This window comes from Emydura macquarii, unplaced genomic scaffold, assembly GCF_026122565.2.
Source record: "Emydura macquarii macquarii isolate MOO-44397 ecotype Brisbane River unplaced genomic scaffold, CSIRO-AGI_Emac_v2 contig_374, whole genome shotgun sequence".
In the NCBI taxonomy this organism is placed as follows: domain Eukaryota; kingdom Metazoa; phylum Chordata; order Testudines; family Chelidae; genus Emydura; species Emydura macquarii.
The window spans coordinates 7,040,792-7,067,022 of record NW_027130511.1 but is presented as its reverse complement, the minus strand read 5'-3'; the positions used below and the strand labels follow the sequence as shown (position 1 = coordinate 7,067,022).

Below are 26,231 nucleotides of genomic sequence, written 5' to 3'. Positions count from 1 at the left end.
TTTCTGATACAGTTATTTCCCTCTTTGGGTGCAAAATTCCTGATTTTAAAGTAATTTTTCCAATACAGCCTAAAGAAAAGCCCTACTGTCTGAAAGAACCTGGCTGCTGTTTAATTCTCTCCGATCTAGTGCTACCTTCCCTGTGCAACCTCATCCTCTCATTAGGAGTGTTCTAAAAGCAGCCAAGCAACTGAAGCTCAAATTCCAAGCAGTCCCTCCTCCCTGGAAGCTCACTATGGTCCAGAATGCTGTGCCATCCTCCTTTTAAATCTGTGGGCACAGGTGGCGTCTTTAGTTGCAGTTCCATCAGCTAGAAGGGTAAGAGAAATTACAACCATTTGTTGCCATTTTCAATTTGCTACCTTTCTTCCTTTGCCCAGCTTCATTCCCAAGACAAGTCCCAGCTTTCATACTGAGCAAAAGGTGTCTCATCTCCTTTCCTTCAGAACAACCCAGGATGTGACAAAGAAAGGATCCTACACTCATACAACATGACCTGAAGCCTCTCATATTTTACCTAGAAAAGACAAAAGTCTTTCAGATTAGCTGATTCCTTCTGTGGGCCCTGGAGCAGCACAGAAATGCAAAGCAGCTTGTGAAGTATTGACTTCTCCATGGATTTGTTCCCCTGTCCTTGAAGCATCACTCTGTGAAAAGATCCTTTTAAAAGTCCATTGGGCCAGGGCTCAGGTTGCCTCCTGGAGAGAACGTGGAATGGATACAATAGAAGAGATTTGCAAACCAGCCACCCTCACGTCTAGCTGTTCCTTAACTAAGCATTAGAGGGTGCATATTAGTGATTCGACTTTTGGCCAACCCATTCTAAGGGCTCTAATTTAAACACTAATATGTGGGATTTTTTGAGTTAAGGAGTATATTTTCCCCTCCCTAATTCGTGTAATTGGTGCTACTATGTAAAGATCATTAACATGAGTTCCCGGGGCTCTTGTCAGCTAGGTGCCTTCTCAGTTACTGTTTGTAGGAAGCCGCTGTGGCCTCCCCCGGAGCAAGAGCCCGAGGAAGGGCGCAAGCGCCCTGATTGGACCACCTCATGTCCTGCCACGGAGTCTGCCCGGCAACAAGGAACCCGGGCCGTGATAGGACCACACAGCCAGCCCAATCAGCGGCAGTGGGGCGGAGCCCCGACAGGAAGGGGAAGTATAAAGGCCAGGCCCCTGTGCCCAGTAGGCCGCAGACTGCTGCAAGAGACAGACGTGCGGCCCTGCCTGCAGAGGCCTAGGCCAGAGCCGAGCCACCGACAGACCCCGACCCCACCTGGGCCTGGGGATTGGATAGGGCCTTCGCGGAGTTGGACCCGGCAGCCCGGCCAGGATGACTGGGCTGAGCTACCCCGAGCCTGGGCCCGTGCTCCGGAACCCCTGGACTGGGCCGAGACCCCAGAGCAGCCTGAGTGTCGGGTACCCCCTGAGGCCAGGCCGGATCTGGAGGAACTGCTGGCCGCTGAGCCCCTCCCTGAGGCGGGGCAGGACCTGGAGGAGCTGCCAGAGGCCGAGCCTCTCACGACCTACAACGACCTTGAGGAGCTGCCCCCTGAAGAGGAGCTCCCCGCCTTGCCCCTTCCTTGCGGAAGGACTGACAGCGCTACGCCCGGCGGACTACCGTGGCAGCCCGGAGGAGGCAGGTACTGGGGTCAGTGGGGAGGAAGTAGCCCAGGGACAGCCACTGCCTGTGGCTGAAGCCGCAGTATAGTCGGTGTGTTGCGGCGGGAGCCCCGCCGACACTGGCAGCCGTTTCTGTCACTAATAGGGCCCTGGGCTGGGACGCAGTGGAGATTGGTGGGCCTGCATCCCCCGCCCCTTCCCCTTTCCCTAGCCACCCCAGGAGAATCTCTCTCCTGACCGCTCCGGAAGCCGTTGCCTTGCTCACTGCTCACCCTACCTAAGGGTTGGAGCAACTGACTCCTTGCTCACTCGCCCCAGATTGGGGGCCTGAGCGGTAGACTGGGTGCTCACCCTGCCTAAGGGTGGAATTACTAAGACTACTCACTCGCCAAGCGCGAGCTATTCCCTATCTGTAGGAAGCCGCTGTGGCCTCACACGGAGCCAACACGCTTACAGTGTTGTTCTGCATTGCTGCAGGTCATTATTAACCAGTTCTGTCAGTGTGCAGATTGAGGAAGTCACCCTCCTGGGCTTCATATGCACTAGCAGCAGTGACCTCTTGAATTTTTCTCTAAGCCATCATTCTGCCTGACATCACATGTGGAGAGAGGTAGGCCCCTTAACACAGGTTCCAGGAGCTACATGTTCCAGATACCCTTTTAATAGGTGGGGAACCTTTTCTATACAGTGGAATTGCCCCCACAACTGTCTCCAGCTCCTCCAGTGCTATGGAATCTGCCCTTCATTGAGAACTGTTTTCCCATATGCCTGTTGAATAGCTAGGGTCAGTAAAGAGCACAGAGAGCAAGATCTGGGACACCATTTTATTCTGTAGAGGTTCTTATATCATACTCATCACCACAGTAGCTGAGTGCCTTCCAGTAGTGCAATAAGTGATATAGTTCCCCTGAGTAACAGTGGAGAATACTGCACCCAGAGTTGCATGGCACTGAGATTCAGAGCTAAGTCTCTTGCATGTTACTATAGAGCACTCCCAGTCTGAGAAATCAGTGGCTGCCACACATAATCATACCAGAGATCTTGCATATGGCAGTGGAGAGTATGCCTTTCTTCCTCTCTTGTATGTTTCTGAGTGCAGAGCCTGCTACATTAAGATGAGTGGAGTATGCTAGGATCGTTTGAGCCTACCTAGGTGTGCTCCTGATGAGGGATGTATTAGACATGTATTCAGTGAAGGCAGAGCCGCCACTTCCATCTGCTTTTCCCATTATAGCAGACCACATGGGAAATAGCTTTCTGCCCTTGCCCTTCTTCCCCAGCCCCAATGTTCTGAAACAACCTGCTGTTGGTACTGGGCTCAGGAATCTATTCAACCTGCCATTAACCAAAGTGCTATGGGGTTGTCTCACTGCTGATCTGTAACCAAACAGCTCTATAAGACCTCTCCTTAATCCGCATTTACAGACAGAGAAGCTATGGCCCAAAGAAGGGAGATTATTTGCCTAAGACCGCACAGCAAAACAGTGGCAGAATACAAGCCAGTTTGTCTGACTGCCAGCCCTATGATTTAACCACTAAGCCATCCATGCCACTCTTGACTCAGCCTGTCCCTCCATGAAGCAGCTCCCCAGATAGGAGGTGGAGAGGTGAAGGTCTAGTGGTCTGCGGACCAGATTGGGAGCCAGGAACTCCTGAACTCTAATTCTTTCTCTGCCACTAGCACCCTCTATGGCCTTGGGCAAGTCATTTCCTCTCTCTGGGCCTTAAGTTACTCCATTTGTAAATGTGGTTTATTGCTACAGACCAACCTCACAGTGCTGCCAGTGTTCATTACTGAATGTTTGTGAAGTTCTGTAAGTGTCAAATATTGGAAGGTTCTTGTAGCCTCGTTCAGCCCTTTGTAGCCTCCCTTTTTTTTTTAGAGAAAGGGATCCCTTCAATTGGATAGGCAGCAGGGTCAATCCCAGGGTCAAAAAACAGTGGTAACCAGCGAACAGGCTCCAGCTTATAAACCAAAACCTCTCAAGGGGCTGCTGCTAAGAGATTAGAAGGAATTCCTTTATCATCTGGCATCTGGATTCCCCCATCTATCTAGCCAGGCATTTACAGTATGTCCATCAGCTTGTTATTGTAGTCACAGTATACCTCCTCACACCTCTTTCAGTGGGGACAGCCCCAGCCGTGGGAGCTCCTTTCTCACTGAAGGGTTAAATTACACACAGTAATAAGTCAGTGCTGCAAGGCTGGGCAGAGCTACTAGTTCTATCACAAGTGACTACAGGTCAAGGAGAACTGAAGAAAAATGAAAGAGATAAATCTAGGCCGTGAGTGGGAAGGGCCTTTTTATTAGAGCAGGTGTTCCCCTGCTGCAGGATCCTGGCCAAAAGAGCATCCAGCCACCAGTTGCCAGCTAACCTAGATTTTTTTCGTATCTCATTAAAATGCTTGGAATTGTATGTCGGGTCAGCACCACAATAAGGTGAGCAGCAGCTGCCTGCTTTATGAAGGAGAAGGACCAGACTGGGACCTGAAAGAAGAACCACACCTCAAGGAGAAGAGCCCATGCAGAAGCCTGGCCGCAGGTGACTATGGGCTACCACCCGAGTGTCATTTTACACTGAGTTGTTGAGGATGAGGCAATATGTCCTATGGCCTCAAGAACAGGACTTTGGTTGTCTGAGCCAGAGGGTCTGTGTGTGCACGACACTATTGGAGTGGGTCTATTTAGGGGGCCCACTCTTTCTAGGAGTGTCCAGGTGCAGGAGATAGTGTATCTGGGTCTGGGAAACCATGCCCTCTCTTCAGGGGACTCTAGCTGAGTGGGGGAGGTGTAGGTGCTATATCTTGCCTTGGACATGTCTGTGAAGCTGTACAGTAGAACTGGGTGTCTAGGTTTGGCAAACTGAAACTTTCCGAATGTGTCAATGGGACAATTTCTTTGGTATTTACATGAGTGCAAGTCCCTGTTTGGAAAATGATATATGTCTATGTGCCCATGGGTGACAGGCTGTAATGCTACTTGTTTTCTCACTTGGCAGACTGCAGTCAAGAGCATATCTAACAGAATGTGTGAAGTTGTCAAGCCACCGTGACTGTAGTGTTTGTGTCAGGCTATCTATCTATAACGGCATTGCCTGTGTGTTGGACTCTATCCATTTGTTTGTGTACTGAAGGGGAGGCTGTGTCTGTCTGACAGCACCTGGTGGAGGTGATTGCATATCAGAGGGCTTAGGTGGGATGGAGCACACACACAGCTGGTACCATTTGGGTGGACTGCTTGGCCTTCAGGCTGAGAGTTTTCCTTGCCAATGGGAGGAAGAGAAGCTTTCTGGCATAAGTTCATCTTGTTAGTCTCTAGCTAGCCCTAGTGCTATATGTTCCCACTGAGAATAGTTCTGGGGTTCTGGGTGGGGGACAGATCTCGCAATCACCCTAGGCTATGTTGCAGCTGGAGCAGAATTCTGAAATGATAAAATCTCTAACCCTTCAGCAAACAACACCCCTGGCCAGAAAATTCCATTTCCCCCAAAAATATTTATTTTTTTACAATGGTTTTGAGATTAATATTTTTTTTAAACCTTGGCAGGTGAGACCTGGGCTAGGTCCTTGTACAGGAGAGATGCAGAATTCCGTAAGGCACCTCACACACCACAACAAACACAGGGTCCTTTGGGGGGAACAACCCAAGACTGGATGGGTCCAAAGTTCAGGTACCCACAGGAGCAACGGTGCCCACCCTTGTCCCAAAAACCTTCTAGCAGGACCTCCAGGAGGGGAGAGGAGCTGCATGGCAAAGAAATGGAGACATCAAGCCTTCTGTGAATGGAGTCAGCACACCCTCATCCTCCCCCTCTTCCCAGATCAGCTCATCCTGAGCAGTTTGACTGTGAGGTTTGTGATTTGGATTGAGACCTCAGCACTCAGGAGCTACAGGATGGACTTCTGTGATTGGCAGGAACACAGTGTAAATTGTGGGACTCGGCATCCCAGCACTGAGGCAGCAAGAGCCTAGGTGTGTCTCACAGCTCCCCTGTTTGGTGAACTTTATTTTTTTAAGAAAACTTGTTTGTTCCTTCATAAGGAAATCCTGATTCTTCAGGACATAGGGAGGGCTGGGGTCCCAGGATCACTGGAACAGGGAGGACTGTCCAACCTCCCTTCCCCTTTCCACCACTCCCATCACAGTCTCCTGCTTCCCATTCTCAGCTACCCCCTGCCTCCAAACACAGTGCGGTTTCTCCATTCACTGCCCCTCTCTTCCCCACCAAATGTCCAGCCGTTCTGGGGAGTGTGGTCTTCACGTCACCAAAGTGACTCCCAGAGAGAAGTAGTACGTGAAGCCACCAAGACAGAGAAATGTTCCCAAGGGGATCCCCAAAGTGGGTGGTATGTCCTGAGCTGCAGGGTTAGGAGCCCAGGCCTCAGTGTGCTCAGGTCTCTGGTCCCCTTGTTCCCTTCATCTTACTCTGGAACCAGAGAGTAGGTGGTAAGAGTTTCTCTCTCAGCTTTGGGTGGGGCTGGGTGCCCTTCAGCTGCACTTGCAGGATTTCACCACCATGTTGGAGAGCTGCTCCACCTTGGGGGTCCTCCCGACATAGTACAGGATGGTGAGGGGTTCCAGGTCCTGGGGGACACAGCAGGGCGAGGCAGACGCCTCGGGATTCAGCGTGTTGTACAGGCCCAGCACCTGGGGAAATAAAGCACGTATAGGAACTAGTTTGGAGGTGCCTGAGGCTACTGGAGCTGCCATGTGATGCTTTTCCACTCCAGTGGGATCAGCAAAGCTGACCTCTAGGCATTTATATCACTTGATAATATAGTACTTGACTGACTGGCAAGGACACTCTCTAGTAGGTTTGCCCCAAAATGGTGCCCACCTTTGAAAGTTTCTCATCTACCCTGCCCTGAATGAGCCTTTATTATTTACTGCCAAGTCCATTTGCTCTGTGGCTGATAACTGGAGCAAGTGTCTACAGAGCACAAATGCAGCCTGAGTAATAACTAACCCCTCTTTTCAGCTCTGCATTGGCATGGCTGATGGTGTCAAAATTTATGCTTTTTACAAAGCAGGGTGTAACTAGCCTGGGGCCATGAAAAAGCTCCATAAAAAGCAGCTGAAAAAATCAGTGTTTATTTCAGCCAACATCTCCAGATAGTACTGGATTTAATCCAGCCTTTTCAAGTATCCATGATTCCCTCCCAGCTTTGAACCGTCTGATGAGCTCTCTCTCCACTCCATCCTCCAAGTCATTACAATATAGTATTGGAGCTAAACAGAGTCCCCTGTGACCCCACTGGATTCCTCCTCCCAGCTGGCCCTGACCCACTGATGATTATACACTCTACTCACATAACTGTTTTATAGCAGTTGCCATGTTTCTCTCAAAGGTGGCTGCATTTCAGTAGTGGATGATTTCTAGATGTACAGGGTAACAATCTGCTCTCACCTGCCCCAGTCCAGTCCCACTGACTGCACTGGAATTGGTACTAGTTTAAGTGAAAGGAAAGTTTGGGCCACAGTCTAAGTGCTTTGTGATCCTTGGGATTGCACGGTGCTATGGAAACATCCTATTTTATTATATAGATCCATCTAATCGCCATGTCTTTTGCGTCCCTCTTAAATGCTGCATTACAGTCCACTATGTCAGGGTTACTGCACCCCTGAAGCTGCTGCACTAGATAGAAATGAAATTGATTCAAAGTGATGAGTTGTGAGGAATCTTCTGTTTCTCACAATATTTTCCCCTAGGTGCTGCTGACAAACTGCCGCTAGATTCACCATTCTAACAACTGACCAAGGTTTTATAGTTAATCATGTTGCTTGCTAATTCCCTGCTTTTTCCCTTTTTTCTTCCAAAATAGGAACCAGCCCAAATTCTCCCCATATTTACACTGATTCAACCTCACTAACTTCTGTAAAAGCCCCCTGAGAGGAGAACGTGCCCCCTCCACATACACTTGCCCTTTTCCTGTGCCCTGGGAAGGAGATCTCATCCCCAGGGAGCCATTGGTCCCATCCGCCATTTCCTTGGTCCAGTACTCCCACTGCTGCTAGCCCTTCAGCTCCATCAGGCCTTGCTGAGGTGCATCTACTAACATCAGCAAGACAGCTTTAACCTGTTGCCTGAGATTCCTCCTTACCCCCTTAACTAACATTGCATTGAGTATTCTGTTACCAGTGGCATTTTTAACGAAGTCTGAAGCAAAGGAGCTAGTGAGCAATTCTGCCTTCTTTCAGTCCTGCTGCCGTCTCCCCTACCTGGGCAGGAGCAGACCCTGCACTCTTATTTCTTTTGTTCCCTTTTGAAGGCTCAGCAAGGTGTTGGAGCCTTTGCCTCTAAGTCTGCACCATCCCCCTGCACACAGCCCGGGACATGTCTCCTTTGCCCATTCTTTTGTGCAACTCTCTTTTCATGTAGCTATTTAACCTTTAGGACTCTGGCCAGTCCCAAGGTGATGTTCCTGTCAAGGCCTGACCGTGTTCTAGGGTCATCATGAGTGGGTTACCCACTAGTGACCTAGAGGCATTAGCCTTCTGCAGATTTTATACGTGGATCATCCTGCTTAGTGGGGTTCTCCCACAGCCGTAGCCCCTTTTTCCATGTGGCCCATGGGTAATGCAGGTGTCCTGCAGTGAGGAAAGGTGCCTCTGGAGAGTGGGAAATTTCCCCCATAGCCACTTCCCCTGCTCCATGGAACTACCACAGCTTTTTTATGGATTTGTGCCTCCCCACAATGCACAGTGTCGGGGGCACATATAGTTCTATCTATGGAGAGAATCACTGAACCCACCACTGGAACGCACAGCATTCACTTCACCCAGCACTGGAGTAGTGGGCAGCCGCTGTTTACCAGTGCCCAGCAGTGTTCGGCGACAGTTAAAGTCCAGAATCCTATACTCAGTGGAAACTGCAGGAGGAGCTTAGGGAAGCAGAATGTAATTACTGTAGTTGAAATGACCCAAACATTTGAATTAATACCCCATCTCTTACCCCCTGCTGCCAAAGAGAGTACTCTGGGATCTTTAATGCCCACAGGTGGTCAGCACTGCTGCTTGAAATCTCATTTGATAGACAGTAACAGTGTTTCTGAGCAGTGTACTTGAGGCATGGACCCAGTACTGACTCCAAAGAAAGAGTGCCCCCTACTGAAACAGCCACACCATTGCCTGCAGCATCCTGGGGTTTCCTGGGAAGTCTTCTGTATAAGCATTGGCCCAGCTTGCCCCTACTTAGCTTAGGAGAATGGATGAGATCAGCTGCTGAGGGGGTCACAGCTGCAAGCCACAAGTAGCCAGAGCCACTAGAAGGCCCTGTCAGTATTAAATGCCTGCCATACCGTGCTGTGGGTTGTGTCTGCGCTGCGGAGGTATGGGCAAGGGCCTGAGCAGAAGTTGGCGAAATAGCCCTTGGGCTCATGGACCCATTTCCAACCCAGGTCCTGTCGGAAGTCGATGTAGAGAGGACGCACGCAGCAGTTCTCCTCCAAGTTCCTGACACAAAACATTGGCACAAAGTGAATTCATGGACATAGGAGTGATGGGGGCTCCTGCCCCTCCCCCCATGGCATAGGGGCTTCATGCCCCATTGAAGATACAGTCTCTTGAGCAGAAGGAGCTAGTATCTCCAGTGCCTGCTGTGAGTGCGTGGCTAGGGTCTTGTGCTACTGGCAAGCCCCTCAGGGAGAAACAGAGTTTTGTGTGACCATACCACATGGCTACAACAAACATAGCTGGGAGTAGCAAGGGAGGGGAAGTCTGCAAATACGGCAGTGCCCAACTGCTACCTAGGGGACACCACCACCAATACATGTGGGGAAGGATGAGGGAAAGAGCCTGGACACTTATGAAAATTCCTTTTAAAAGCAAAAGTGGAACATCAGAAACAAGCCATAATGGCCAAGGATGGAGACACCTTGTTCAGCAGGCCCCAAAATATCCATCAAAAGACCCAGCCTTAACTGAATGACATGGCAGGTTCCAACTCAGACTGATGGTTCATGTGTCCTGCAAGGGGCAGCTCAAGTCTTCGTGGGTCGCACTCACTGGCTAGCAGCTCAGCTGCAATACCAGGGCCACTTTTCTGATCTGGGTCAGTCTCTCCTAGGACTCCAAACACCCCAGTGCCTTTGTCCTGGGATGAGGGAGCGCATCGTGAGCTGGCCCAGCACAGCTCTGCCCATAAAAGAGCCCTGGGGAGCACCCTGTTCACAAATATCTCAGAGGACCCAGATCATCCCAGGAGTTTCCAATGGGCTGGAATTTCCCAGGTGTTTCCATGCCACCTGGCAGAAAAAATGACAGCAGACCTAGAACTGGTGACCCTACTGCTGCTTGACTGGGGGGGGGGGAGGCAGGATAACTCCAGAGGCAGGCGGGGTCCCTGCTTACCGGAAGCAGTAATTGGTGTCCAGGGCTCGTTTTTTCCTCTGGCCTCTCAGAGCTGGACTCTCGAGCCGATGTGGGGGTAACATCATCAAAATCAGGTGCGGATTGTGAAGGTCCTTCTGTTTCTTCAGGCGTCCCAAGTCCCCGCGCCCATAGTCATCCTCGCTGTCAATACCTGAGGACAGAAAAAGGCACCCACCTGTAAAGGGTTTGCTTCAAAGCAGAAATAGGGAGTGAATGGACTGAGGAAGGTGTGAAGGGAGACTCCAGAAGACCTTTCAGGGTCTTGGACAGGACTGTGTAATGCTTGCTCCCACTCCTAATCTAGGGAGAAAGGGACTCAATCTCCATGTTACGTTCACACCTAGACTTCTTCCCAGACTGCTCCTCCACTAGGACCCCTAGTTGGCCAGGGTAAATTTGGTTGCCACTGGCCTGAAATAGAGACTTGTGGGTCATTTGTTTTACCATTTGTAAACTGCTGGTGGGGCTGTTAATCAGCTCCCCTCTCTCTGGGCTTCAGTCCCAGGACAAGCAGAAAGATGAATGGTTTAAAGAACGTGTCAGATCACTGGCACTCAGCAGAAATAGCCTCAGAAATGGAGCCAGTAGGGCTAGTGGCTGCAGCCCAGGGCTGAGAGCCAAGACGTTCTTAGTTTTTAACCCAGCCAAGCCACTGACTCTCTGTGCCCCCCAGGCAGGATGTCCGACTCCTTGTTCTTCAGCCACCCTATCTAGAAACCAGAGTGAAAACAGAACCTCATGAGACATCTGAGCATGCACCACAGTCAAGCTTCCTGGAGAGAGGTTACAACACAGAATTACCTCTTTCTGCACACATCCATCCACTCACACATATATACACACACATGCACTTACCTGCACACACACACACGCACACTCCTAAACACAGAATTCATGCAGTGAAACAATCCACATGCAAACGCAAATGTGTAATCACTACATGTACATGGGATTGCACATGTGTAAAATACTCAAAAATTCAAACAAGATGGAGATTCTGTTCTTCTGCAGCTGTTCGATGGTCCCCTCTCCCATGAGGCTCCCCCCACTCCCTGTCCCTTGTCACCTTTGAACTTGATCTCCAGCACCTCATGAAAGTTCTCCAAGATGTCCCCATTGGGCTGAAAGGTGTGACATGGACAGTGGATGCTGATCTCCAGACCCTGGTTGGACTCTGCAGAGGAAGAGATGATTCCATGAGAAACACAATTTTGCTATATGAACTGTCCTCCAACTTATGAAGAGAGTCCCAGGGAGGCCAGAAACCCATAGCTCCTAGGCTGTGGGCTCGGCTCAAGGTCTGCTGGATGACATGGGAGGTGGGAACCAGCTATCAGCTTAAAAAAGAGAATGAGAAGGCTTCACTTGCACGAACAGCCACACCTTTGTTAAAAGGAACCTTCTGAGGGGAGAAGGGCATTTATAGCTAGATTCTCTAAAGTACTCTACACCTAACGGCATCTGTTGTCTTCAGTGGGGGCTCTTGGAAGCTGAACACTTTTGAAAATCTGGCCCTTAGTGTCTGTGTTGTCTGTTTTTGTCTTCCTCATCACCGCTCCATTAACAGGCCTCCATCTAGTGCTGGAGGAAGAGACCTGAAGGCAAGTGAGTTTGCCATGGATAAATGTTTCACTGGGAGCTTTTTACCCAGCTCTGATCAGCACGGCAGCTGCAGCCTCCTGTTTTTGTTGAATTTCCATCTGTCTAAGTCTTACAGACTTTCCTGAGGTAACGTATTGTCCATATTAATGAGACCTGCCATACTGTGTGCTCCCAGGCACTGAACTCAGGCCATTAAGTCCAGAAGCTGGACTGCTTTAAAATAGGAGCCAACAAGCTCACGGCTCATGCTTCCTGAGACTGACTTCATGCCTAATGCCTGCATTCCATTTTTGGTAACACCCAGGTTCCATCTGTGAGGGTAATCCAGCTGTGACTCATGGTACCTGTGTTCCAGTTGTGAGTGGAACTGAAAGTTGCCCCATAACCGCTTGCTGTCTCTGCTGAATGGTATCAGAGGCAAAACTATTGCTATGTTCTCAGGCACAGCCCTTTGTACACTGTAGTACTGCGGACTTTTATCTACCTAGATGTGTCAGACAAATGCATTAAACTAGAAGCCTCTGGTATTCCTCACCTTTACACCTGTGATGCTGTGAACAGGCAAGAGAATCAGGATTCTTGGTCACACCACATTGTTTGCAGTGCTAAGGGAGGCTCAACTTCTTGAAGGGGAGGAAACCTACGAGTCATCATGTCCTGTAGAGAATGGGAACTCTAGGCCAGTAGCTAATGGAGGAGGCACAGCAGGGCATCTCCCTGTGGGTAGCCTTGTCTCAAACTGGGCAGAACAGCTTTTGGTGGACCCTCACTGCCTCCAACTGGGAGAAATACCCTTTTCTAGTGGGAGATGAGGTTTTCCTGTGTACATGATCTGAGGGAATGGCACTGGGGGCTGCCTGAGCGAACCAGACCCCACCCAGGCCCATCTGAGACAGCAAGACCCCTACCTCTGCGCAGAAGCCACTCGCGCACAGTCTCAGTGACATCGAAGGAGAGCCACTCGGCGGAGCCCCTCGTTTGCACATTCCTGCCACTGAGATAGCGCTGCTTGGCTATGTGTTCATCAGGCCGGAGGATCTGTATTGGCAGAAGACACAAAGGGAATCAGCCAGTGCAGCGTGGCTGGGGAGCAGAGGCACCACATATTCCCTGTCCCCCATGAAGAATAGGTTTGTTTTGAACTAATTACAGGAGTGTGCCAAGGATGGACAGCCTGGTCACATTCTGGCACAGGTGAGAATGACACCCATTCTCCAGGCACCAACCCAACTACTGGAGAGCTGCATGGGACCTTTACCAAGCATCCTGCTCTTAGAGGACTGGCCAAATCCTCTCCTTGTGTATCCCAGTGGCAAGGAGGGTCCTGGGAGTGCTAACCTGGGCTATGGGAGAGCTGAGTTAAATTCCTGCTCTCACCAACATCCTGTGTGACCCGAGGCATGTCCCTTAGTCTCTCTGTACCTCAGTCCCATATGTAAAACGAGGATAATAGCACTTCCCTGCCTTGCAGGGGTGTTGGGAGGACACATACCTTAAAAATTGTGACGTTCTCGGATATTGTGGTGATGGGGGTCATGTAACTACAATAAATAGGGGTGTAACTCCAGAGGGGCATGGAATACTGGAATACTGCAGCAGACTAATGGGGCAGCTTAGTTTTCTGTATGCCCCAGGAAGGTAGATCAGAATTTGGGGGCAGCACCAGCACTGAGAGGGGGGAAGGGTGGTCTCACTGTCCTGGGCCTCCTACCCAGCAACCCGCCAGTTCTACCTAAGCATTCAGCACCACAACTGTAGAGATGGCAGGGAGCATTTCCTTTGGTTCCCATCCGTATGGGGCTTATATCCACCCCACCCTGGATTCACTTTGTGCATCAGCTTCCATCAAACTCCAACATGGCAAAGCAGGGCTTGGTGGAAATCTTATGTCTGACCTGCAGAATCTCAGTGCAAAACTACAGCCCCAGCCCTAGCTGCACTCACTGCTGGCCCCAGGCTCTGGGCCCTAGAGGCCACCAACCCTGACTGAGTCTCAAGTTTCTAAGGGAACCTTACAACTGGTGACTTTGAGCTGCTGTCACTGGAGCTGCCTCTCCTCTGCTGTGTCCTGCCTTTGGTTTGCTCTGCCTGCCTTATGCCTCACACTTGCCAATGCTCACTCATTCTCACTCTCTCCTTGCTGAAAGGAAGGGGCAACAGGGCTGCCAGAGAAAACATTTCCCCTGTAGTGAACATGAGAGCGGGGCTGAGCACTCCTCTCCCTGGATAAACGCTGACTGGGCCATGCCCCTCACAGGAGCAAGATGCACCCAAGGGTGAGGGGGGGTGGAGCTAAGCTTACAGACATGGGAGCTTGTTCTGTCTACCCCTCCCCCCCCAATGCAGACGGGAATCGCTAGGAGAGGGCACAATGTCGGGCTACCCATGGTATCTGAGAATGAGTGAGCCGGAAAAGGGCAGGCCCCGCGGGAAGCGAAGACCCGGGGGAGAGAAGGAGATGAAAAGGTGAGGCTGAGGTGGCTGCCTGCGCTGGGGGAATGAAGCGGGTTTTAGCTCCTTCCTGCCTTTGCACACCCCAGTTCTGTTTAGTGCTGAGAGCTGCAGCCAAGTCCCCCCATCCTGCTCCTACTGCTTGGAGGCAGGAGAGAGCCACTCACCTGGAAGAGCTCAATGCGCTGCTCGCTGCGTTTGGAGCTCAGGTTGGGCACGCGCAGCACCCGGAACTCAGCCCGGAACAGATTGGTGCTGTTCTTCTCTGCTGAGGACACGTTGAAACGGAACACGTTGGAGGTGATGCCCTTGGGGCAGACGCCCAGCTCATCTAGGAGACAGAGAGGGAGGCTGAGAGCCAAGGGCCAGAGTCGGGGGCCCTGGGCAGAACAGCACAGCCCAGCACACCCTGTGGATTGGCAAGGGGCACTCTGAACAAAGCCTGCCATTCGAACGTCTGCCACTTTTCCACTGCAGTCAGACTCTCCTGGCTGACGTGAACAGAGGGGGTGACTTCTCCACCCAAATTTCTAAACTAGGAATATTTTTCTGCAACGTTTTCCCACTGATGCTACCATTGTTTCAACTCCACCGGCCACAGCAATATAGGGCCCAGGCTAGACCAGTCACCAGCATTTTTAATTCCATGTCATCTAACCCAGCTCAGGGCAGCTGTAATCAAGACAGGTTTAAAGTGCCAGTGGCCGTGGGATCCTCATCTGCACTAACGCTCCCACTGTTGCTGCCACCCAGGGAGCTGAACAGCATTTTTCTGGACTAGACAAGGCATCATTGACATGGGTTCGACGCCAGTAAAGGCAAGGGAGTACCTCTGCATTTACAGCAGCGTCTCTGAGCACAGGACTTGGTCCCAGTGTCTCTGAACCTTAGTGTCACAAAATTCCCTTTGGAAAGACCTGTTTGGATATGACACTGTCTCCTGGAAGGAGAACTGGCCAGAGGCCAGAAAGCATGAGGCAAGGAGGGGACATTGCGGGCGCTGTCTAGTGGGTACCGTAAGGATTGGCATTGGGCTAATCTTCATCACTGAACTGGGCAAAGCACTGACATCTGATACCAGCTGCAAGCACCAACAAGGACAGAGGAACAGTCCCAAGGGACCCAGAGAGATCAGACATATGGACTGGAAATAACAGAATGAGCAGCCTGGGAAAGTGCCAGCCAGGAAAAAGTACTCACCCCCCCAGACACCCAACAGGAAGGGAAGAGAGGAGCCTGGGGAACGGATGAGGTCTGGGACAGAAGAGAGGCTCCACAGAAGAAGCTTCCCCTCACCTGGCATATCCCACTGTCTTTGTTCTCCCCCTCCCATTTCCTCTGCCCTGATTCCTCCTCTGCCTTAGGCTTACAGAACTGCTCAGCCATACATGGGAGTGCAGCTCCTCGAGCTCATGCTTCACCTTCATCCTGGGTGACCAATAGACAGGGTTCCCTGCTAATCCTGAAATCACATCATGGTCTCAGCCACTTCTGGTCACAGCACCATCAGCTTCCAAAGGAAACAGGGCAGCAGGTTCTGAAGAGTGAGGCTCCAGTGAGGCACCAGTGCCTTGGAGAGGAGATGAACTTATCCACAAATGGACATAATCTCCCACCCCAAGCTCCCAGGGCCAAATTCTATTCAGAACACTGTCGATTAGATCCATAGTCATTCCAGTGAAGACAAAGGCTTTTATCTTGATTTACACCCAGATTCAGAGCAGGAGTGCAAGAGTTCTCGGGAAATCATCTCCTAGATGCTTTGGCACTCCAGCCAAGCCAACATGTGGGGCCAAATGCTGCTCCCATTTAACTCAGTTGGGAGTTTTGCCTTTGGCTTCTTTGGACCATGGTTGGAACAACTTCCCTGTCAAGCAGGATTTACTTGATGCATTGCTGTCATGCAGGAGACAGATGCTTGGTGCCTAAGGGGTGAACATCCCAGAAGGGGCCCAGATCCCTACAGCAGCAGCAAGCAGGACTGCTCATACCCACAGCTCAGCAGCAGAGAGGACATACCGAGCTATGCTATGGTAATGGACAAGTGGGTTCTTGTAGCATAACCATGAGTTCTTAGTTTTACTCCACTGAAAGATGCTGTATCTCCAATGACATGAAATCAAGGCCTTGACCCATGTGCTTATTAACAGACCCAGAGCATCCTTGAGTAACTCCATTTTGCCCCTAGGACCACTCTGTGCTTCCAGGTGGATACCGTCTTTCACTTCACTTCCTGTCCTAAACTGTTTTGTAGTGTTGCTAGTCACTCTTATCCAGATGGCACCTCCCTTCCACTGGTGGCTGCCTTTCAATGGTGTGTGAACTGATTCCTCTATCCACGTACATACTTTACCCTATCTCACAGTACAGTTGTGAGGTTTAGTTAATATGTATAAAGGACCCTGAGATCCTTGGCTAAAAAGTACAAGAGAGAAGCTATTATTGTTATACCTTATCCCTCTCCTGCTGCCAGCACATCCTCTTCTTTCTGTCGGTCTGCCTAATCTTTCTATCTAGCCTTCAGTGCCATGTTATCTGAGCACTTCCTCAGTATTTACTGGTAGAAATAATCTTTCTTTCTTTCTAGCATGTAGGAGAAATAGCTTGTTTATAGTTGTTTGTTTACTTGTGAGTGTGCTGTGCAATGCAAGAAAATCCTTGTTGAGAGAAAGCTAAACTGATGAGTTGAGTTCTGCATTTCATTCTGAACACAGTTGGGTTCATGCTCAGTCTTGTCCTTGTGATAGTGAGTTGCATTGGTTGTCTGTTTCATTGCTTTGGTGGGATGGAGCTGTCACTGGAGGTCCTGGTCACAGAGAAAGAGGCAATCAACCTCTCACGGAGTTAGAGCCAGTTCCCACCAGAGGGGCGGGGAGGGGGTTTGAATATCAGGACAGAGACTTCAAACTGGACTCCAAACTTGATCGGACACCAGTGCAGGGATCTACCTAAGCATCCAGGTGTTTGGAACCAGCTAGACCTGTTCCAAGGTCTGGTGCTTCATTTGTGGATTGTGTGAGTTGCAGTAACTGAGCCTGGAGATCATGAATCCATGGATATCCCTGTGGCCAGGTCTGTATCTGATAGCATGGGGTGCAAGCTGCTGGCCAGTCATCATTGAACAGAGCACTTTTTGCTACCATTGATTATTTGGGCGTCAGCAGCACCAAAGAGCCCAAAAGAACTCAGGGCTGTGGAGTGACTCAACCATCTGAATGCAGATGCCTTTGCTAGTAGAAGATGTGATACAGAAGGCAAGTTCTTCAGTGTGCTTCCCTCGTCCCACCAGTGTAACCTCAGCTTTGCCTCAGTATTAGCTGCTCTTATCCAAGTGCTAATTTCAGGAAGGGCCTAAGAGAGCTGGGAGATGGTGCTGTGTATGTTTGATATAAAGGAGGGTGAAGCTGGGTATTGTCTGCTGACACTTCTACCCATGTTGTCTCACCAGCTCCTCCAGTGGCTCATATAGATGTTGATTAATATGAGAGGATTGAGCCTTATGGGAGACTGCAGCTGAGAGCTTTGGAGGTGGAAGGACAGTTGGCCAAAGGGCCCAGTGGGTATGGTATAACTGCACCCATCTCCCAAGATGGTCCCTGTTTTGTGACGTGAGGCCAAGTGAGGTCACTCCAACACAAACAGCCTGTGTTTTGGAGGGTTTTGCTGACTGCCTGGGGCAGAACACTGTGCTCACTATGGAAGTGAGACCTTTTCCTCCCAGCTGGTTACCTTAGGCAATGGCCACCCTCCCCTGCTGTGTTCTAGTGCCCTGGGTGGCGCAGCAGAAAGAGTATTGCCTCAAGTTACAGAACAGCATTGAGCATGGATAGGGCCAGAAGCCTGCTTTTCTAACAACCAGGTTCTCCCTGCTGTGAGTGAATGCCTCAGCTTTCCCCATTGTCAAGTTGTGTCCTGGAGAAGGATGAGGTCTCCGAGCCAGGGAACTGTTCAGCTGAGGGTTTGGAGATAGAGCAGTTTTGAGCACACCCATGGATGTGTGACTTATTTGTATCAGCTCCTGGCTTACAGCTCAGAATTTGTTCTGAGATCACCACCTGACAGCGTCAGGGGAAAGTTGAACATTAGCCACTTTTGAAGACATAGGGGCAAATTCAACCCTGGTGTAAGTGCGTGAAACACCCCTGACTTCAGTGAGGATGGGCCTACTGACAACAGGGCTGAATTTGACACGTCTCCCATGGCAACCCAGTTCCCAAGATGTCTCTTCCACGGACACACACTGCCCAGTCCCAGGAAATCAGTCCAAAATCACTTTGAACCCAGTGCTCAGTCATAAGCTGGGCATTCTGGATATGGATGGGGAAGGTTAATTAATTTTAGTGCTAATCAAAATAAGAGAGTAGCAGAATAAGAGAGCTGGTAGTGATGGGGGACTTTAACTACCTAGACATCTGTTGGAAGAATAATACTGCAAAACACAAAGTTTCCACTAAGTTCTTGGAACGTATTAGTGACAACTTTTGTTTCAGAAAGCAGAGGAAGTAACCAGGGAGGCAGCCATTTTAGACTTGATTCTGACTAACAGAGGAATTAGAGCGAATCTGAAGGTGGAAGACAATGTGGGTGAAAGTAACCATGAAGTGATATCTATCATGATTGCAAGGGATTCTCTACACTACAGGTTAAGTCAGTATAACTTATGTTGCTTGAGAGATGGCTTATTTATCTTATCTAACCTGAAGAGTAGAGAAACCCTTACAATCATGATCTCTATCACTTCATGGTTATTTTCACCCAAATTGCCTTCCACCTTCAGATTCGCTACCAATTTATCTCTGTTAGAATCAAATCCAAAATAGCTGCCTCTCTGGTTACTTCCACCTAGCTACCACTTCTCAAGGAGGTGGTTTTATTATGCCTCAGACAGTGTCTTCGCCAAACATGCTACAACTGCACCACTGTAGCATGTCTAGTGTAGACTAGCCCTAAGAAAAGGAAGGAGTGAGAATAGTAGAATAAGGTCAATGGACTTCAAAAAAGCAGACTTTAACAGACTCAGAGAACTGGTAAATTCCCATAGGAAAAAACTCTATGAGAAAAAGGAGTTCAGGAGAGCTGGCAGTTTCTCAGAGACAGTATTAAAAGGCACAACTGCAAACTATCCCAAAGCAAAGAAAAGATGGGAAGAATAGGAAGAAGCCAACATGGTTGCTCTTTAATGACCTGAAAATCAAAAAGGAATCCTACAAAAAAATGGAAACATGAATGGATTGCTGAGGAGTACAAAAGAATAGTACAAGCATGTAGGGACAAAATCAGAAAAACTAAGGCCCAAAATGAGTTACACCTAGCAAGGGACATAAAAGAAAAGAAGAAGAGGCTCTTGGGATACAGCAGGAGTAAGAAAAAAATGGAGGAAAATGTAGGTCCTCTGTTTAGAGGGGAAGGAGGGCTAATATCGGATGACATCAAGAGGGCTGAGGTGTTTAATGCCTGTTTTGCTTCAGTCTTCACTGAAAAGGTTAAAGGTGACCAGGCACTTAACACAATTAATATTAACAAGGAGAAGAAATGTTAAGAAATAGGAAAAGCACAGATTAAAGAATATTTAGATAAATTAGATGTATTCAAGTGGGCAAGGCCTGATGAAAGTCATCATAGGGTATTTAAGGAACTAGCTGAAGCAATCTCAGAACCATTAGCAATTATCTTTGAGAACTCATGGAGGATGGGTGAGGTCCCAGAAGACCATAGAAGGGCAAACATAGCACCTGTCTTTAAAAAAGAAAAAAAAGAGGACACTGGGAGTTATAGACCGGACAGCCTAATTTTGATATCTGGAAGAATATTGGAACAAATTAGTAATCAATTTGTAAGCGACTAGAGAATAATAAGGTTCAAGGAACAGCCAACATGGATTTGTCAAAAACAAATCATGCGAAACCAACCTAATTTCCTTTGACGAGGTTACTGACCTAGCGAATGGGGGGAACCAGTAGACATATCTTGATTTTAATAAGGCTTTTGATACAGTCCCACATGACATGCTCATAAGCAAACTAGGGAAATATGATCCAGATGAAATGACTATAAAGGTGGGTGCACAACTGGTTGAAAGATCGTACTCAAAGAGCAGTTTTCAATAGTTCAAACTGGGAGGATGTATCTATTTGAGTTTCACGGGGTCAGTCCTGAGTCCGGTACCATTCAATATTTTCACGTATGTGTTGGTTAATTGAATAGAGATTATGCTTATAAAATCTGCAGATGGCACCAAAATGGGAGGGTTTGCAAGCACTTTGTAGGACAGGATTAGAATTTGAAACAACCTTGATATATTGGAGAATTGATCTGAAATCAACAAGATGAAATGCAATAAAAATAAAAACAAAGTACTACACTTAAGAAGGAAAAATTAAATGCACAGCTACAAAATGGGGACTAACTAACTTGATGGTTGTATTGCTGAAAAGGATCTGGAGGCTATAGTGTATCTCAAATTGAATACGAGTCAACAATGTGATGCAGTTATGATAAAATCTTATATCATTCTGGTATGTATTAACAGGAGTGTCGTATGTAAGACACGAGAAGTAATTGTCCCACTGTACTTGGCACTAGTGAGGCCTCACCTGGATTACTGTGTCCAATTCTGGGTGCCACACTTTAGAAAAGATGCGGACAAACTGGAGAGCTTCCAAAGGAGAGCAACAAAATTATAAAAGGTTTAGAAAAACCTGACCTATGAGGAAAAGTTGAAAGAACTGGGCATGTTTAGTCATGAGAAAAGAAGACTAAGGGGGAACTTGATAACAGTCTGAAAATACGTTAAGGATTGTTATAAAGAGGATGGGGATCAATTGTTCTCCATGACCACTGAAGGTAAAACAAAAAGTAATGGGCTTAATCCAAAGCAAGGGAGATTTAGGTTAGATATTAGTAGTTAAACTCTGGAACAGGCTTCCAAGGGAGGTTGTGGAATCCCTGTCATTGAAGGTTTTTAAGAACAGGTTGGACAAAGGTCTGTCAGGGATGGTCTAGGTTTACTTGGTCTTGCCTCAGTGGAGGGGGCTAAACTGGATGATCTCTCGAGGTCCCTTCCAGCCCTGCATTTCTATGATTCTGTGATTAATAAGAGTCTCGCTGATAGTGGTCCAGGGATGTGGCAACTTTCTCCCTCAACTCTGCTAATGCACCTCAGTCCTGGCCTGCAGCACCCCTTGCTCTTCCTTTCCTGCTCTCCCCCCACCAAGGTGTGCCAATGCACCTCAAAACCCAGCTTGCAGCCACTCCTTATCTTTTCTCACACTGCTTCTGCATTTAGACCAGGCTCCTTCTTCCCTGGTACCACCCATCCACCTTCTACACCAACAGAGATAGCATCCAAGCCCACTCCTTTCATCTCATCTTACCCTGCTGTACTCAGTTGTGGTGCCATCTTACCCCATTTTCATGCCCAAATCATATTTGTCTATACTGTGTCGGTCTGATTTTGACTGTAAATTCCTCAGGGCAGAGACCTTGCCTACCAATGTGTTTGCAGAGCACCATTAATGGCACTGTAGTAATATATAAATACTATAAATTGGCTAACACTTCTCCTTCCTGCCTTGCAGCCTCCCCTGCTCCTTGAGTCCTACAATCTCCTGAGAAGATGATCATATAACCATATGGTGTACAGTCTGTTAGAGATTAAATTAAATGAGTTGCATTACCCCACTGTAGCCCTTATTCCAATTCATCATCTGGTAAGACTAACATAAATCTGGCAGCATGGCTGTATTCTGAAACTGCCACCACTGAGATGCAGCTCCTCCCGTACAACAATGCCAGGAACCTCTGGCACCAAAACAGCATCCCTAATGCAATACTACAGCATCAGGGAACACCTGCATTGTGACATGACTGCATGCCCTCCATTGTCTTCCAGAGCTGGGGAATCTCCAGCACTGACTGAAAGGATTGCTCAGTGCCCACATCTGCTCCACTTCTGACTCTGCAATCTGCTCCGGGTTTGTGTCTGCTCAGTCTCTAGGTCTCTGTATCTGCACCTGAATCTGGTTAGTGTCTGCATCTGTATCTGCTCAATGTCTGCTTTGCACTTGCTCAACATCTGTTTTTCAGTGTCTCCTTGGTGTCCGTGTCCCACTGGGATCTTATCGGTGTCTGTATCTTCTCGGCTTCTACTTTGGCGGCTGCTCTGCACCTACTCCACCTCTATGTGATCCTCTGCTCATTATCTGTCCCCTCAGCATCTGTGTCTCCTCAGTGTCTGGGTCTCCCCCACATTTGTGTGGTGTCTTATCATTATCTGTGTCACTTTAGCATCTGAGTTTCCTCGGCATCTCCTCTGTCTCTCTTCAGTGGCTGCATCTCATCGGCAGTTACATCTCCTCAGTCTCTGCATCTCCTCGGCACCTGCTTTGTTCCTCAGCATCTGCATCTTTGTCTTCTCTGCATCTGACACACACTCTGCACAGAGTGAATGAGCCAAATCCATCCCTGCTGTAACCATTGAAGCCAGGACAGTTTTGCCAGAGATGATTTTGGCACAGTCCCTGGGACTCAGTTGTCCACATGCGAGACACTGAGATTGCTGTTACTAGCCCTTTGGGGTGAATTCAGCCTGCAAGACCCAAACTCTTTCCTCCCCATCCTCTACCCACCCACCCATCCGTCCTTTTCCTTCCCTTTTCTTTCTTCTCTCTTCCCCAGTCTGTTGTGTATGTCTCTCCTCCCCTCCCATCTTCTTCAGGATATCAGGGCTATAGACATTGGCTGGGCTTGCTATTCCCTGGCTGGAATCTGGGCTGATGTTATTCCAAGACACTGAAAGCCCATCCCTGGCCTGCCCGGTTGCCAATGCTCAAACTCCTCCACCTGCTGCGGGGCTGCTCTCCAGCAAGCACTTGGCCTTCCTTTTTAAAAAAATCACTCTTCAAAAAATATCTTCAGTGTTTTTCAGACCCCTGCCTTGACTCCCGCCTCCCCCCGACACACACACAAATATTCTCTCTCCAAATTCCTTTACACACTCCTTCTGGACCCTCCCCCAGCCCCCAATGGCTCTCTAGTGCCCTCTCCTCTGACTTGCTCCAGACCCCCAACACACACACTTGATGCCCCCTCTCCCGATACGCAGTAATTTCAGAGCCCACGAGGACACCTAGTGGTAGGAAGGGGGATGAGGCTGTTCCCGGAATACTATCCACCCTCAGACGCTGGTTCCTCTCTATGCAGTCAGTCTCTCAGCACTAGCCAAACTTCCTGCGCTCGCACTGGGCTTTGAAAATCTCTGCTGTAAACACGAGTCACGGTCACACACGAACATATATGTTCAAAGACATGCAAACACACAACCCTACGGCTCTCACCGCTTCCCCATGTGATCAAGTACACTGGCCAAGAAGCACTGCAAACGCCAACGCATAGCCTGACTCTTCCCAAGCATATGCAAACACACTGTGCACATCTCACACCCACTCAGCTCTACCCCAGGACAGAGAAACAAACATCTCGTATGTCACTGCATCCTCACCCAGGCCTGACACACACGTACCCTTCTCTCATGGAGTAGAAATGTAGATACATACCTCACGCACACACACTAGCACTCTCACGCACATGCATGCGCACACAGTTACAACATCCATGCACACACATGCAGATGCAGACTGCCACTGTATCCTACAGCCTGGGTGCGCGCACACACACACACACACACACACACACACACACACAGGTCTGTGCATACACAGTCACCTTTGGATGACCACATGTACACGCACACCATTGTCAAGCACACACTTTACAGCCAAGGTGGGAGGCTCAGTCACCTAAAAAAAGCAACAAAAGGGAGTTCGCTCTGAATGTCCTTTTCTCTTGGCCAGGGAGGGTCCAGGCCAAAGCAGAAGTAGCCACAATTACCCAGAAACCTGCCTCCTAGCCTGGAATGACCATCAGAGTCCGTGAATGCCCCCACCAGGCAACTTTGTCCCTTCCAACGGGAAGTCCGGAGTGTTTTTCCCTTCTTTCCCCTCCTCCGTCCCAGCCCCAAGGCGTGGGTCTCCCTTCCTTCTTCCCCTGGCTCCCCCCCCCCCCTTTTTTTTTCCTCCCCCGGGCAGCCTTGCCGCTCAGCCTCATGCAATCGCTGTGTGCCTCACTGCTCAGTCGTGGGTCCCTCCCAGGATGATGCCCTGAAAGCCACGCACAGGAGCGGAGGGTGTCAGATCAGGCGGGGAACTTACTGTGCTCCGGGAGGCCCTGGATCATGTCAAACTTGTGGATCTCCTTGGCGTAGTATTCGGATTCGGTGCTCTCCTGAGCACAGCTCTCCTCCTTTTCCTCCTCCATCTCCTCCAGCAGCTCCCGGGTGCTATTATACAGGGCCAGGATCTGGTAGGGCACATGAGCTGGTCCCACCGTCTCAGGGGGGCTCGTGAGCCGCAGCTTGCTCAGGATCTGCCCCCTGATGGCTTCCACCCTCTTCTTCTTGATGTGGTCAAGGTCTAGGGTGGTGCAGGAGGAGAGCGAGAGGCTCACGGTGGCAAAGCTCAGCAGGCAGAGGACCACCAGTGCCCGTTGCAAGTGCATCTTCATGTGCGAGAGTAAAGGGGGGAACACAACGGGGGCCCCCGCGAGAGCCCCCAGAAGAGGCGCAAGTGGGCTAGGGAGACCAGGCAGAGCTTTCGGTGCAGCCTCCCCAGATCCTGCAGACTGAGGCTTGGCAAGAAGGTGCATGAACTCACTGCGCTGTGAGCTATTCAGGACTTCCAGGAAGCGCTGGCAACGCTGAGGAAGGAGAAACAGGCTCTGTGCCTCGGCGAGCCGGGAGCCTGCTCCATGTGTCCGAGCAGGACCCGGTGCGCCAGGGCTCCAGGCAAACCCGGGCAGGGGAGGGGAGGGGGCCTCCGCTCGAAGCGCGCTGCCAGGAACAGCAGCCGCAAGGCTGAAGCTCGACTGTGCCGGGGGGCGGCCTCCCCTCCCCGCGCCAGGGGCGGCAGGTCCCCCGGAGCAGCGAACTCCGGCGCACGTGTCAGGCGGGCAGGGCAGCCCGGCGGGCGGGCGCGGGCTCGGCGCACTGGTTGCGGGCATGCACCATCCACGCGCCCCCCCCCCCCGCGCCGTTCACATCTCCGTGGGGCGCAGAGCGGGGTTGTCACTCGCTGCCGCTCGGCTCCACCGGCTGCCGCCTCGGGGGCTGCGCGCAGTTAAGCGACGGCCGGGCTGCGCATCCCTGGGGCGCCTCCGCGGGGATCCAGGTGGGAGCGGGGGGCAGCCCAGCCCAGCCCCTCGCCTCGCTCTGCGGGCGGGCAGGGAATGGGATCCCCGAGCCGGAGTGTCCTGTGCGCTCTGCGTCCCTTCCCTCGCCCTCTCCGGCCCCCCTCGCTCCCCGCCTCACACACGGACTGCCTGGGCCTCCCTCCCGGCGGAAATTTTATACCTCCCTCCCATGACGTCTCTGGGCCTGCTGCTGCACAAGGGGGGGGGGAGAGAGGGAGGGACCCGCCGAGTGCCGTGCCGTGCCGTGCCGTGCCAGGCCAGCCCGGGGCCGGGTTTAACGCGTTCCCTGGGGGCCGGGCCGGCCGGGGGCGGGGTGGGAAGTAGCAGAGCCCGTAGGAAAGACGCTCTCCGGGCTGTGTCGCTTGAGGCCTGTTTCCTACCCTGCCTGCGGGCGGGAGGTCGGTGCTTTGCCCCCGGATACAGCCTCCCCTTCGCCCCGTCTCTCTCGCTCCCTTTCCCCGGCCCGGCCTGGCCCGGCCCTTAGTGTGACGGCGTGGATCCCGCTGAGCAGGGCGGGCAGCGGCAGCGGAGCGGTGCCTCCCTTGGGCCTGGCCCTGCCGTCTTATTCCCCAGGGGCCGAGCCAGTCCGGCCTTTGGGGTGAGCCTGGGGGAGGGAAGCCACCGCCCAAGCGGGCTGGCAGATCTCGAAATGGGACGCTGGGCCATTCCGGGGCCTGTAACAACAAGTCCCCGCTGCCCCGTATGGGCGGTGGAGAGGCGACTCAGCGCCCCCGGCCGGGCCCCGCAGTCGGAGTCAGGCCAGGGCAGCTTCCCGGACAGATCGGGGGCGGGGCGGGGCGTTTCAGGAAAGCCAAGGGCGCTCTCCGGTGGGGAGCCCGTGCCGGTGCTGCGGCTCCCAGGCAGTCCGCTCCGCTCGCCCCCGCCCGCCGTTCCCAGGCTGAGTCCTTGCCGCACTCGCTGGTGGTCCGCAGAGAGCTGGC

The 26,231-nt window shown here is 50.7% G+C and overlaps 2 protein-coding genes across 4 annotated transcripts in view; one reads left to right on the top strand and one right to left on the bottom strand.

Moving 5' to 3' along the window:
• Nucleotides 1-6,023, top strand: part of TTLL5 (tubulin tyrosine ligase like 5) — a 194,208-nt gene extending 188,185 nt beyond the window's left edge. For all 3 annotated transcript variants that reach the window (XM_067532885.1, XM_067532877.1, XM_067532912.1), the window contains one exon: nt 5,170-6,023. In XM_067532885.1, the coding sequence (XP_067388986.1) occupies nt 5,170-5,405 (236 nt within the window). In that variant the 3' untranslated portion in view covers nt 5,406-6,023. The remainder of the gene's footprint in view (nt 1-5,169) is intronic.
• TGFB3 (transforming growth factor beta 3) lies at nt 5,240-26,193 on the bottom strand. Its single transcript, XM_067532925.1, has 7 exons — nt 24,255-26,193; nt 14,214-14,377; nt 12,504-12,633; nt 11,060-11,167; nt 9,973-10,144; nt 8,922-9,075; nt 5,240-6,270 (listed from the first exon to the last, which is right to left on the bottom strand). The coding sequence occupies exons 1-7, from the start codon at nt 25,099-25,101 to the stop codon at nt 6,112-6,114; spliced, it is 1,734 nt and encodes a 577-aa protein (XP_067389026.1). The 5' UTR covers nt 25,102-26,193; the 3' UTR covers nt 5,240-6,111.
• Between the last annotated feature and the right edge of the window lie 38 nt (nt 26,194-26,231).